Source organism: Talpa europaea (assembly GCF_964194135.1).
Source record: "Talpa europaea genome assembly, chromosome: X".
NCBI classification, from domain to species: Eukaryota; Metazoa; Chordata; class Mammalia; order Eulipotyphla; family Talpidae; genus Talpa; species Talpa europaea.
Window position 1 is genome coordinate 87,952,293 of NC_140081.1, and position 13,911 is coordinate 87,966,203.

The following is a 13,911-nucleotide window of genomic DNA, read 5'->3' on the forward strand; positions in this document are numbered from 1 at the left end:
TCTGCTGACTCTATAAATATGAAAAAGATCCTATAACAATGAAATTCAAACCAGACAGGGCTGAAATGCAGGCATAACTGTAAGGAAGACATTTACCTGCTTGATGGCTGTGACAGTTATAACAAAGAAAAGTGGAAGTCCACTGGTAACTGGACTCGTTGGTGTGTCTACTGTGACCTAGGGTAAAGAAATTAAACGGAAAGTAGAATGAAAATAAGCCATAGACTCATATGCAGCACTTACATGCTACAAATATTTTAGACAGAAATACGTATAAAACATGTCCTGGTAGCATGGTTAGTGTTAACTTTCTTTAAATCAAGAGTAATCCACACAGTAGTTAATTTAGGAAAATAGTCATAAATTCAGGTTTAGTTTTAATCACAGCTTGGATTAACCCCTTTACTGCAATATATCCACTCATTACCATCTATTCGTTTAACACTATTCTGTTAACACCTGTGCTATTTACTATCAGCCAGGCTCTAGAGATACTGCTTTAAAAAAGATGGAAACAAGTCCTTGCCCTCATATAGCTGGCTGCTGACAGGAAAAAATAGACATTAAAACAAGTGAGATGCTGAGGATCTGAAGGATAAGTAGAAGTTAACTACACGAAGGGAGGTTTTCCAGGCGCAGCCAACAATTCATACAAAGTCTCAATGATAGGATGGGGTGCAGCATAGTGAGGGAATGAAGTCAGTGGCAAGACAGTGTGGTAGGCCTGGAGAGGCAGACAGGAGTTAGAGCAAGCAGGGTCCTTTAGGACTATAGTCACTGAAGCTTTTAGGCGGGAGGAGGTCATATCAAGAGAACTGTATTTTCAAAAGATCATCCTCATTGCTTTGTGGAAGATGGACTGTTGCTGAATAAGAGGAGACAGGGAATCCTTGAGGAGGATACTGCTGTAATCTGGGTGAGATGAAGGTTTGGATGAGGGTGGAAGAGCAGACATGTAAAGAAGTTTCATAGACATTTAGGAGGCAAAAATGCCAGAACTGGTAAAAAAAATTTTTTTTCTTGTATGGGATGGTTAAAGATGTCTTCCAAGCATCCGGTTAACATGGCTGGGTGGATGTTGTCACTCACTTAAAATAGGATATAGTGAAAGGAGAACTAGATTTGATGGACATAGGATCATGAGTTCAACCTCTCCTCACAACTTATTGACTCCTATCTTGAAACCACCCCAGACCTGTCCTTGCTCCACATCCTGTATTACAGACACAAGTTTTTATATGGCAGTGTCTTTGTGCACATATTAAGATACTAGTCTGGCATTCCCTCTAATCCTTCAAAGTTCAGATATCACCTACTCTCTGAAGTCTTCTCAAGTTCCTCTTGGGTGCTATACCCCATTAGTACTTTGTTCACACATTTTTTATGACGTTTACTATATTAAATTACGTGAATATGTGGCTGTCCTTTTGGTTATAGATTTCTTCTTAAGGGTAGAAAAAAAAATTTTGATCTTCACTGCAACTGCTACCATCCTTGTTCTCTGAACTACAGCATGGCACACAGTAGGCACTGGGTATATGTTTGCTGAACTAAACTGAAATGCACTGAACACCAAGAAGAACAACTCTTGTAAGCATAAACCTTGTAGTTTATTTTATGCTGGTTTGCAATGCATCTGACCGTGGATGGAGAGTTCCTTTTCATATGTTCCATCATTCATGATAGAAACTGGCTCTTTCTCATATAACAAACCAGATTGGCATTAAGTAGCAGGCCTAAATTCAATTAGAGGACCATTTACTCAAAGTCTTAAAGTGGATAAATAGAAGCACTTAACATCAACAAAGCATTTGAGCAATTTCACTAGGATGTTTCTACCCTTAATGTAGTAAAATTTTCAGGGGGTAAGTTTGGTGAAGGAAAGATTTTTAATAGCTTATAGACTTAAACATTGAAGATACAATTTAATGTCTAAAATTTTATATTCAATAATTAAAATAATGTTTGAATATAGTACTTTTTTCTTCTATCATTGCTAATTTTTGGACAATATAGGATTTCTCCCCTCAGTTGTGGTCGCCGTAGTTCTCCAATCACCAAAGCACCCATAGTCCATAATCATATTCTCTTGTGTTTTTCTCTCTGCCTCCCGCTTCCTCCCCTCCGGGATGCCTCATAGATACTATGGTCAGCTTTCAAGGTTTGTCTTTGACCTTTTGCTTTTTCTATATTCCACACATAAGTGAAACCAGCTGATATTTATTTTTTCCCCTTCTTCAATATGCCTAAAATTTTAAAACACAAAACAGTAGCAGGAACACAAGAAGTGGACCTACAGAGCAAATGAGGAAGAACAAAATGTGCAATTAGGAAGCTGTGATGAATTTTCAATTAAGCTAAAAGTATAATTTAACAAAGTAAAACTACTAATTTGGACTGTAGTTGGCCCTTGAACTAGTCAGTATGAATTGTGTGGATCCATTTATATGCAGATTTTTTTCAGTAAATATACTGGCTCCTAACCCCCAGGTTGTTCAAGGGTCAACTGTATTTCCAATTTTGATATTTACTATTAGATTTAATGGTATACAATATATGTTCTTCTAGGACAAAAATACAAAATCCATGAAAGTCTCTTAAAAAGTAACGAAGTTTTCAAGTGAAAAAGCTACTTTAGAAATACAAAAACCACATAAATATTAAAATATAATATTAATACTTTAAAAGGTATTACAGTAAGCCCTGAAACATCTTTTTATCATCAGGCATTTTTTTTTTTTTAAAGATTTATTTATTTATTTATACAAGCACTGGGTACAGTCAGAAGCGCGGGAGGGTGAGAGAATTCACCAGAGCCAGAGCAGGGAGCAGAGCAGGCAGAAGGACCGAAGTACACTGCTGAGGGGAGCAGCGGGCGGCAGGAGAGGTCTGCGCGCCATGTGGAGCCCTCCTCCAGTGGCCGGGGAGCAGCCGGGGATTGAACCAACACTGCAGAGGCTGCGGGCAGCTTCTCAACCCAGCGCTCAACCGCTGCGCCACCGGGGAGGCCCTATCATCAGGCATTTTTAAGGTTAGAAATGGACTGAAAATGTGTTTGCGGTAATTAAGTTTCTAAAAGTTGAGTGGCTGTTTATGGAACTCTTACCTGTACAAGGAAAATGATGAGAAAATAAAAATTTGCAATTCTTCTAAACTGTTCAAACAGATTCTTTGGGAGGAAATTCCAAAGTGTATACTGTAAGGGAAGAAGAAAGAAAACACAATATTATTAGAAAGGAAACTTGAAAAATCCTAGTAATGACTTATATGGGTCCAGATTATCACAATAATTTGAAAATATGTTAAAACCCAAACTTCACACACACAAATAAGCATATACTTAGAAGTATAGTTTATAAACACTTTTGACAGGAATGAAATTTTCACTTTGAGCATTACAACTGGGCCATTTAGTCAAATACCTTTGCTTTCCTTGACCAGATCTAAATTAAGTCCTTGTAATGTGCACCTCAGATTGTTCCAGACAGCACTCGCTGCAGTAATAATTACATGAGTATATATTTTTTATTAAAAAGTCTCCATTAATTGGCAATGATTCTGTAAGGGTTGGTTGTTCATTTTCTTTCCTATTACTTTTTCTCCAATGAGTACAGTGTCTGACATAACACAGTCAATAAATTGGATGAATGAATAATTCCTCTGATTTCCAGCTAAACTCTGGGCTCTTGGTCATTATTACAGATATAACTCTATTCCTACCAGTAACTCCACCTCTGTGACAGCTGAGTGACACACACAGACCTCTGTTATAGAGTGTTCACTTTAATCCACAATATATCACCCTGGGCTTGGTAATTGCTAATGGATAAAACCCTCAACGCTAAGTTATAAGTGGACAGGAGATAACTCTTGGGCCAACTAACATACTGCACAGACTTTCTCAATGATATCTTAAGTTCAAGGACTTACGATTTAAATATCACGAGGAGATGCTGGATTTTCTAAATATCTTAATAAAGAAGACCAGAAACCAGAAAGGAATGCTTCTTAACCTAAAGGTCTAAATGTACACTTGAAGGGTCTCCATTCCAAGTATCTGCATAATTTTGAGGGCATATCCATTAAATTAGGTAAGGTGACTGAAAAGCCAAAGTTGTAGAGCATAACACAGTATGTGGGAATTTACTGCTAACTTCTCTCTTAAGGCTTATGAGCTGCTCAAGGTTCAGGGAATCTCAAAAGAATGAGTGGAGGAGCTAAGTTACCAACAACAGCCAACCTAGAAGGTTCTTCCCCCAGGATTTTTGGAAATGCCTCAAGGAAGCCCATTCAAAATGAAAAGAATTGTTTGTGAATATTCATTACTTGGAAGAACACTGTCCACACTTTTCATCAGGTCCAAGGCAGGTTGTGATCAAAAATAAGAGGGCTCAAAACCACTGAGCAGGTCACTTTGAAGCTGACACACTTAACTGTCCCAATTACTTAAGATCACTCTTCTAAAACAATAAGCTAAACTTCAACAGAGGAACTGCTGAGCTTCTGGCTTGCTGACCTTCTGTTCTCTAACTAAAGGATTTTAAATTAAATAAACAAACATTAGGAGCCTCCATGGGGAGTTAACACATCAAAAGGAAACCCTTTTGTTTTTGTTTCTAGGAGCCCACTGTTCCTTTACCACTGTTTTAACTTACTAAAGAAGTCTGGTTAATTCCCTTTATAGAAAACTATTGCTCTGTGTCCCCTCTTCTCTCCTGTATCAGGTCATGAACTATTAAGATGTCAGGGGGCATATCATAAGCCCCTTCTCCACAGCATGGTATTTGCCACATAGAAGGCATAGAAGAAATTTCGATTAAAACTTGTGTGTTCTACAGATATGAGAAAAAAAATCCAAAAAAAAAAAAAAAAAAAAACCACTTGTGTGGGGCGGCTCCCTGGTGGCGCAGGGGTTAAAGTCTCAGCACTGTCAAATTATCACCAGCCACTGTGGCATGAGTTCGATCCCCAGCCTGGGAGCTAACCCATAAAGCATATTAGGCCTCTCCTGTCTCACCCGCTGCTCGCCTCGGCAGTGTTTTTCAGTAGATCTGCCTATTCTGTTCCCCACTCTCTCTCTGGTGAATCCTCTCACCACCCCCCACCTCTGGACTATATCCCAGTTCTTGTATGCATAAATAAATAAATAAATAAATAATTCTTTTAAAAAAAAAAAAAAAACCCAAACAAACCTGACTTGTTCATGTAAAATGTGGACTCAGGCTTAGTCAGTTGCTACAAGCCCAAAACAATGTTAATATACAGGAAGAAAATGTTTATAGCAGTTGTTTCGGAGACAATGATGACAAGATTTTTTTCTTTCATAAGTTAAGTTTCTGCTTAGAAGTCAGTAAATTGATCTTTTATATAATCTTAATATGCAACTATAAACTTAAAAACACTTTAAACTTACACATTTACAACATGTTTAAAAAGGTTTCCACAGAAAAATGTCAGCTCCCCAAGCATAAACAATGCATTTTACATCTGCTCTGTGGTGAATTAAATAACTCGTACACAAATGTGGCCTCTAAAGATATAATTATGTGAAAAAATTGTGGTTTACCCTTTCAAGTATCTATCACCTATGATTTAAAACCAAAAATGTTCTAATTTTTTTAAATAACTTTCCTAATTCAAAGGCGGGAGACTGAAATGAACCTCAGTGTTGAGAGTCTGTTTTCATTTTAAGCAAAAGTGGGCTTTAAATTGTTTTTATTCAATGTCGAAATTTTTTTCCAATTTAGCATTAAAAATTCTGAAAGAGAAGTGAAAGTGACAAACAACTTGTTCTACTATGTCTTTGTATCAACAAGAAAAAGGGAAGTAAATAAAAAATGAACTAAAGTAGCGAATAAAGTTAACAGTCAATTGTGACTGGCCTTTAAGGAATGCTGACTTTTCTACTGACTTTTCTACGAGGAGAATTTGGAGGCCATGGAACAAAATAACTATACTTTAAGATTGTTGTAAATAAGCAGAGCCCTACTTCAGTAACTGTTCACTTTGCTGTATCCAATTTATTAAGTCTCGTTGGTGTAGGTATTAAATCCAGTTTTAAACATCATAGCAGTATGCTCTCATTTTCATTGCCAATGTCAAGCAGAAGTTTCTTTTTTTTAAGTATCACTCTTTCCACCATAAATTCAGAAGAACCAAAGGAATTACTAGGACATCACTGAATTAAGATTTAGAAACAAGTTAAAAATGTATCTTAAGTGAGCTCTATAAGACTCAGGCAAAGAGATGTCTAGTAAATTCTCATTCTGATTGCTAAAATGAGGAAAACGTTAGAGTAATTTTATGTTTGAAACTTTAATCCAAGACATTCTTTCATACAGGATTACTGTGTGACCTTGGGCATACCTTCACAAAGTTGGGTGGAGATCACTGATTCTTATCATGCTGAAGGGCCTTCAAGATGAGGTTCAGGGTTTTTTTTTAAATGGAAAAAAAAAAAGTAGAACAGAGAAATAGAATGGAATCGAAAGATCCTAGCAGGATGCAGTACAGGATGCAATAAATGCTCCTTCTGCTACCAAAGGGATTTTCAGAATTTCCTACAGCTACAAAATTTTGCTGATTCCCAAAGGTCCCTGCAGGGTGCATGAAAGCAGTAAGGTTGCAGAAAACATTTCCTAAAGGAAGCATATGTTTTATTCTTTTTTTTTAAAAGATTTATTTATTCATGCATATAAGAGCTGGGGTACAGGCCAGAGATGCCGGGGTGAAAGGATTCATTCACCAGAGACAGAGTGGGGAACAGAACAGGCTGATCCTCTGAAATACACTGCTGAGGGGAGCAGCGGGCTAGACAGGAGAGGTCTGCTGCGCCATGAGGGCTGCTCTCTGGCCTACTGGGGATGGATCTTGTGCTGCAGAGGATTTGGATTGCTTCATAGTGTGGTGCTTATTAACCCCTTGTGCCACCAGGGAGGCCCCAGGAAGCATATGTTTTAAAAGGGAAAAAGAAAACTAAATTTATAAGTAAAATTTAAAGTATGTCAAAATGTTCATTCATAGCAGTATCTGCATTAACAAAACCTACTCTCATTGTTACAGACATTACTGATATTTGTAAACAGTATAACAAAAAGCACCAAGTTAAGAGAAGGTGACTTTTTATTATTGAACGTTTGAGAAAGAAAATCAACATGTGCCATGAACATGGAAGGAAGGCAGTTAACATATTCTATAAACTGCACATTTCTTTAATTAAAAGATATGGGTACAAATACAGTCAAAAGACAAAAGGAGGGGGGAAATGTCAAATTATGAAACTGATGTTCTCTCCAGAATGGACCCAGAGGCTCTTTTTAAGAGAGATCACACCACACGTTCAAAACACCCAAGACTGAGGAAAATCAATAGTACTGCTCAGGGCTGTAATAATAATTATCAGCATTATCACAGAAACATAAGTAACAACAGCAGCAACCATTTATTGAGTGTCACTGCATGTGAAGCACAGTGCTTAAATGCTTTTTGTGGCTTCTTTCATCCTCACTACAATCCTAACTCCATTTTTTACAGGCAAAAAAATTTAGAAACAGAGGTTAAATGGTATCTTTAAATTCAAACTCAGGTCTTAGACCTACACGGATGAAGGTCTTTACCATTATTTTGTATACTAACCCCTTATAATTATCCATTGTATGAAGATTTCGGTTTTTTCTAAAGTATATTGTTAATTCCTTTTTCTACTCTAGAGCAGATCAGTTAGTGTAACTAGAAAAACATATTTACAGAGAGAAAAGATGTTTTAGTGTACCAATGTAGGAGTCTTCACTTCTTTATTCTGGTTTCCAATGCACATGTAGATAGACAGACAGACAGACAGACAGATAGATAGATAGATAGATAGATAGATAGATAGATAGATAGATAGATAGACAGACAGACAGGCAGACAGACAGACAGACAGATAGGCAACTCCATTGAAAAGCAATTTTTATTTGCCCCATGGGCTTCTGATTATTTTTGAAAGCATTCTATTTTATTGACGAAAGATATTTTATTAAATGCAAAAAGAATTGTGAATTAAACTGAGTCTTCCACATTCTTTTAAAATGTGAAAACACAAAGTATATCACAACAAAATGATGACTAGTTCAATAAAAAGTCACTTTATAATCAAGTGTGTGACTTCACCATTTTCCATATAAAACACTATGGAAAACAATTCCTTACAAAATATTTTATACTTTATTTGATGTAAAAGGAGAGAGAAAACTGAGAAAGGTATCCAAACAGCACAATGATATAAAAGGGGCTCTTTACTTGTAGTCAAGTTAGTGAGTTGAACAAGATGACCTCTTAGGATTTTTTTTTTTTTTGGAGTTTTCTGTGTTTACCTTTTCTTTTCTTTTCTTTTTATATACATTTCTTTGTATACAATTTTTTTTTATTTTTATATTCCCCATACAATTGCAACCCCCTTATTTTGACCCCAATCCCTCCCCTCCCCGCCCCCCACCCCCCATAGAGTGTCTCTGGTTCATAGTTGTTTGTTGATTTTGGTATTTTCTTTCTTATAGTTATTCTTTTTCCTGGTCCCTTATTTAAGTTTTCTAGATTCCTGCTATGATTGAGACCATCCGGTATTTTTCTTTTTCTTTCTGGCTTATTTCGCTGAACATGATCCCTTCCAGCGCCATCCATGTTGCTGCAAATTGCATGTGTTTATCTTTTTTGATTGCTGTATTACATATACACCATGTATTCCATGGTGTATATGTACCACATCTTCTTGATCCAGTCATCTATTTTTGGGCATTTGGGTTGTTTCCAAAGCTTAGCTATTGTAAACAGCGCTGCTATAAACATAGGGGTGCAGGTGCTCTTTGGAATTGATGTTTCTGTGTCCTTAGGGTAAATACCTAGGAGTGGATAATACTGATTTATGCAGGGCCTCCCCTGGTGGTGCAGGCAGTTGAGCGCAGCACTGTGAAGCTGTCCGCAGCCTCTGCAGTGCCTGTTCGATCCGGGCCAACCGGCGAGGGTCCCACATGGCGCAGCAGACTTCTCCTGTCGCGCCTGCTGCTCCCCTCAGCAGTGTATTTCGTCAGTCTGCCTGTTCTGTTCCCCGCTCTGTCTCTGGTGAATCCTCTCACCCTCCCCCGAATCTGGCCTGTACCCCGGTTCTTGTATGTATGTATGTATGTATGTATGTATGTATAAATAAATAAATAAATAAAAATCTTTAAAAAAATAAAAAGATTTATTTATGCATACAAGAGCTGGGTACAGGCCAGAGGTGCGGGGGATGAGAGAATTCACCAGAGACAGAGTGGGAAACAGAACAGGCAAACTGACCGAAATACACTGCTGAGGGGAGCAGCGGGCAAGACAGGAGAGGTCCGCTTCGCCATGTGGGTTGCTCCCTGGCCAGCCAGGGATCAAACTCATGCTACAGAGGCTGTGGACTGCCTCATAGTGTGGTGCTTAACCCCTTGCACCACCAGGGAGGCCCTCTCTTAGGATCTTTCATCTCCACAAGTCTATGTTCTGAATCAAAGGGCAAGTAATTGATTGCTTTCTTTGATATCACAGGGTGAATCACAATTTTCAGTGAAAGGACTATTTATATCTTGGGCACAAGTATAGAAACTTTTGGCTGAGGATAAAATTTCTGCTGTAAGGTTAAAGACTGATAGGAAACAGGTATTTTTTGTAGATTTGCTCAAGTATTCTATAGATTGCTCTACAGATCTGCTCATCAGGCACTCACTCAATCTGTCCATATTTTACATGTAAATCTAGCTAAGTATAATTTCCACTATACATTACTATCCAAAGGAGAAATCATATGTATGTTTGAAAACCAAAATGCTAAATTTTTTAAGGAAGGATGTAATTTTGCATTTCACATCCTAAGTGTTTGCAAACATGAAGTGAAACAATCATCACCCACATTTTTGATCTTCCTTGCCAGGGTGTATGTAAGGAAAGGAGGAAAATGATCAAGATCTGTGCCAAGCTACAAGATATGGCAGTGGACCAGTCATCTAGCACCTAGCACCTAGCACCTAACTTTATCGGGCAAACATATAGATCAGCAAACTAATGCTTGTAGAATGATGATTACTGAGTACTAGGAACTAAACAGAGTGCTTTCATATATGGGATATTAACTCAATTTCCCTGATGAGATCATTCAGACTCAGACATTAATTTGGGCAAGGTCACACGGTAAGTGGGGAGCGGGGACAGGATTTAAACATAGTCCTTCAGACTTTCAGGCCATGGCTCTCAGCACTCACTATCTTATGCGGAAGTAAAATGATTATTTAAATGGGACACTGTTGCAGTGACTGAACTCTTAGTAACTCCAGCAGTGTACTGAGCAGAATGCACCCTTTCAGACCCAGGAGTGTACATGAGAAGCGCCACGTTGAATAGAAACACCAACGAATGTCATTCTAGGGTAGCACCATCTAGAAGAATGCAAATTATTCACAACCTTGTCCATTTACTTAGGGCAGTTCAGGAAGCTTTGAGCAAGTAAGTTATTCCCTGAAAGTAATATGTATAATCAACAGGTACTGTGAAATCATAACGGAAGGCAACGGAATGAACGCTCTTTCAGCTATAACAAAACAAAGTTTACTCAAAAAACAAACACACAAAAAAACCCAAAACAAAACACCTACCTTTCAGCATAAAACAGAACAAAACAAACGGCTGCCTCTCAATGGAATAATTACTACAGTGGGTATATGACTGATACAAGTTCATATCCATGTACACATATATAAATGCACCAGCTTCCCCAGAAGCCTAAGTAAAAATAAGTGCATTCTCTGACTTACTATATATGAACATCTATTGAGTTAAAATAAACAACTTACCTTAGATGAGACTATTCTATTATCACAAAATCTTTGTGCAATGTAGGCTTCTGTTTCTGATACTGGGTGATTGCCAACAAACACTGTGCGTGTGCCAACTCGTTTCTCTTCTCCAGCACACTGACCAAGAGAAAGAAGGAAAAAGTCAATTTTTTCATCACATTTCTCCATGCTTCTCTTGAGCTCAGAATTCCTGTCTGAGCACATTTGGCTATAGCCTAGAAACAGATAAGTAGGGAGAAGAGAAAACCTTGTTAGGACTTTCAAACTCCACTAAAACCGTTTAGCTGCTGACTTACTGAAGACTAGTAAAAGTGATGCTTGAGCCAACTGTTCTGAGTGAGGCCAAGGTGGCAATTCTAAAATATCCTAGAAACAAGAGGCTTCCTTCTATTTGCCCCTTCCTTGCACCATCCAGGTGCAAGGAAGGGATACAGCATCACCTGGAAGTTATGTGACAGGAGCTGTTGTCAACCAACCAGTTGTCCTGCCAGGGCTATCTACTCTGATGGTCAACAACCCACCTGCTTTCCATTTTCTACAGCTGTCATCTATTTAATATTGTTGCTGAATTACAGAGAAGATACAACATTAAGGGAATATCAGAGAGCATAATGACTTTAGAATTCTATCCTTGTAAGGAGAAAGGAACATGACAGACTGGTGGGGGATTTTGGCTTTTTATTTATCCTTTATAAATCATGATTATTCAACAGTGTGCATATACTATATCCAGAAATAAAAAAACTTTTAATGGAGCAAGAAAAAGAAAAGAAAGTATCCTAGAGAAACAACTTTTTCATGCCAGTCATTTTTCTTTCACCCACTGAATCTCAGCCATCACAGCAACACACTAACTTAGGAAAGGTCAGCTGAGAATACTTAATTTACTACATAACAACTATTGAAGGCAAACTTGTCGATTACCTTACTAATCCACAGAAAGACTGCAAATTATTTCTAAATACAAAATAAGTATTATTCAGATCACAAATAGAATGACTTTCCTATTTCTATTGACGGAAGGACCAACTATTTCTGCAAAGAATGTTAATTCTTTGGCTTTACAAGAAAAACACTCTTTTGCAATCCCCTAGGCCTATTGTCAAAAAGGTCTACTCTAGCCAATATAATCTTTAACACTCCTTTACAGTTTTAAAAGGTAAATTTGCTGATTCTAGAAGTCCCACGGTTGAGCTCCATTTTGCCTCACCCTTTTATTTATTTCACTGAGGGTTCACTGTTCTTTAATCTTAAATGAGGGCTAATGCATTTACATAAATTCAGGAATATCTCCTTTGATGATAATGTTATCATGTTTTAGGCGACCATATATTTAAGTCAAAGGAAGCATGAGAGCAACAAATACCCACTTTATAATTTCTTTTTTAAAAGAATACACCAACCTAAAACATCTAAAGTATACAGTCACAAAGACTTCCCTCCCTTTTTATGATTTATTTAGAGGTTAAAGATGTGAATCTATCTCCCAAATAGTTGCTTTAAGCAAATAATCACTTTAAGCAAAGTTCTCCAAATGTCTGCTATGTTTGGATGCATTTCAATCTGAATTTTTGCTTCCTTATATAGATTAATACAGGGGAAATGATTTTTAGTTAGAAAAATAATCACCCCAAAGTACAGATAAGGCCTCTTGCCTTACAAATTTCATTTAAGCTTATTAAGTATTTAGTAGGGGTATTGTCTTCAAAATCTGTTGGGAAATCGCTTGAAAAGTAATTGTAATAAGTTGAAGTAGGAGAGATTTAAGTTGTATATAAAGAAACTCTTGAAAATGTACTATGGCTAAGGGAGGCTGTAAATCCTCTATCCATTGCAAACTGTAAAAAGTCATTAAGTATCACTCCTGGAAAGCGCAGATATTTACCTCCCTACACAAAACCAGGGCATTAGAACAACTGATTGTACAAGTTCCTTTGTCATCTGATCAGCATGTAAATTTTCCAACAGTTCTGGAAGTTAGTAAACAATACCTTTACAAGTGTGGTAGCTGCATGTACTATGATTAAGGGTCTGACTTCTCTGTTTGAAACCAAAACATACAGCTTGCTGATAAAAACACCAAATTTGCCATTGTAGTCATTTTGTGAGACATAAACTAAAAATGAATATACCTGCCAAAAGTATAGTTTATTCTGTTTCACCCCTAGCCTCATCTTCTGTTGCCAAGTTAATGGTGTCATTGTAGTCCCTACAACAGACCGGAACCTTATAACATACCAATTTGGATTATAAAAATTTCAAGTCCATATATGCATTATAATTTTACAATCTTTAATATTAATGTGGTGGTTTAGCTTTTCACACAAGCAAGAAATGACTACAGAGTAAATAAGGAAGAGCTCTATCTTGTATGCCAGGTCTCAGGTCATTTTTACATATGGAAGGGGAAGAGACAAGGTAGGGAGGCAGAGGGTCAGTGAGGCAGGATGTTTCCTGCTCTCCAGGGTAGATTCTTCCCCTCAATTACAGTGGACACTGATTAATAACTTAAAATGAAAATGAATTAGTGCTTCCCCAATCCTGAGTTGTCTGTAACTTCTCTGGCAGTAACAATGTTTCAGAAAACAAAGGGAAGGAATAAGCATAAGGCAATTCTTCAGTCATCTGATGTTTTTATGAATCCCCCACATTTGGGTAGCATTTAAAGGTTTATTTTTAAATAACATTTATTTATTAATGCATACAAGGGCTGGGGCACAGGCCAGAGGTGTGGGGGAGTGAAAGGATTCACCAGAGAGTGTGGAGAAGAGAACAGGCAGATTGACTTAAGTATACTGCTGAGGGGAGCAGCAGGCCAAGACAGGAGAGGTCTGCTGCACCATGTGGGTTGCTCCCTGACCGGCCGGGGGATTGAACTCATGCTGCAGCGGCTGCGGATTGCTTCATAGGTTGCATCTTAACCCCTTGCACCACCAGGGAGGCCCTTAAAGATTTATTAAGAGCTTTCCCCATACATCATCTCTGATCTCTTTTGAATAAAGCCTGAGACCTCTATCTCCATCAAATTGGAGAAAATGGATTGAAATTGCAGTGCAGG

At 37.7% G+C, this 13,911-nt stretch overlaps 1 protein-coding gene across 1 annotated transcript in view; it reads right to left on the reverse strand.

Moving 5' to 3' along the window:
• The window catches only part of ATP11C (ATPase phospholipid transporting 11C (ATP11C blood group)), a gene marked incomplete at both ends in the record, with an annotated part of 150,336 nt that overhangs the window by 66,009 nt on the left and 70,416 nt on the right, over positions 1-13,911 (reverse strand). Inside the window, 3 exons of the mRNA XM_084259229.1 lie at positions 97-177; positions 3,107-3,196; positions 10,851-10,970. Coding sequence (XP_084115355.1) covers positions 97-177; positions 3,107-3,196; positions 10,851-10,970 — 291 coding nt within the window. The remainder of the gene's footprint in view (positions 1-96; positions 178-3,106; positions 3,197-10,850; positions 10,971-13,911) is intronic.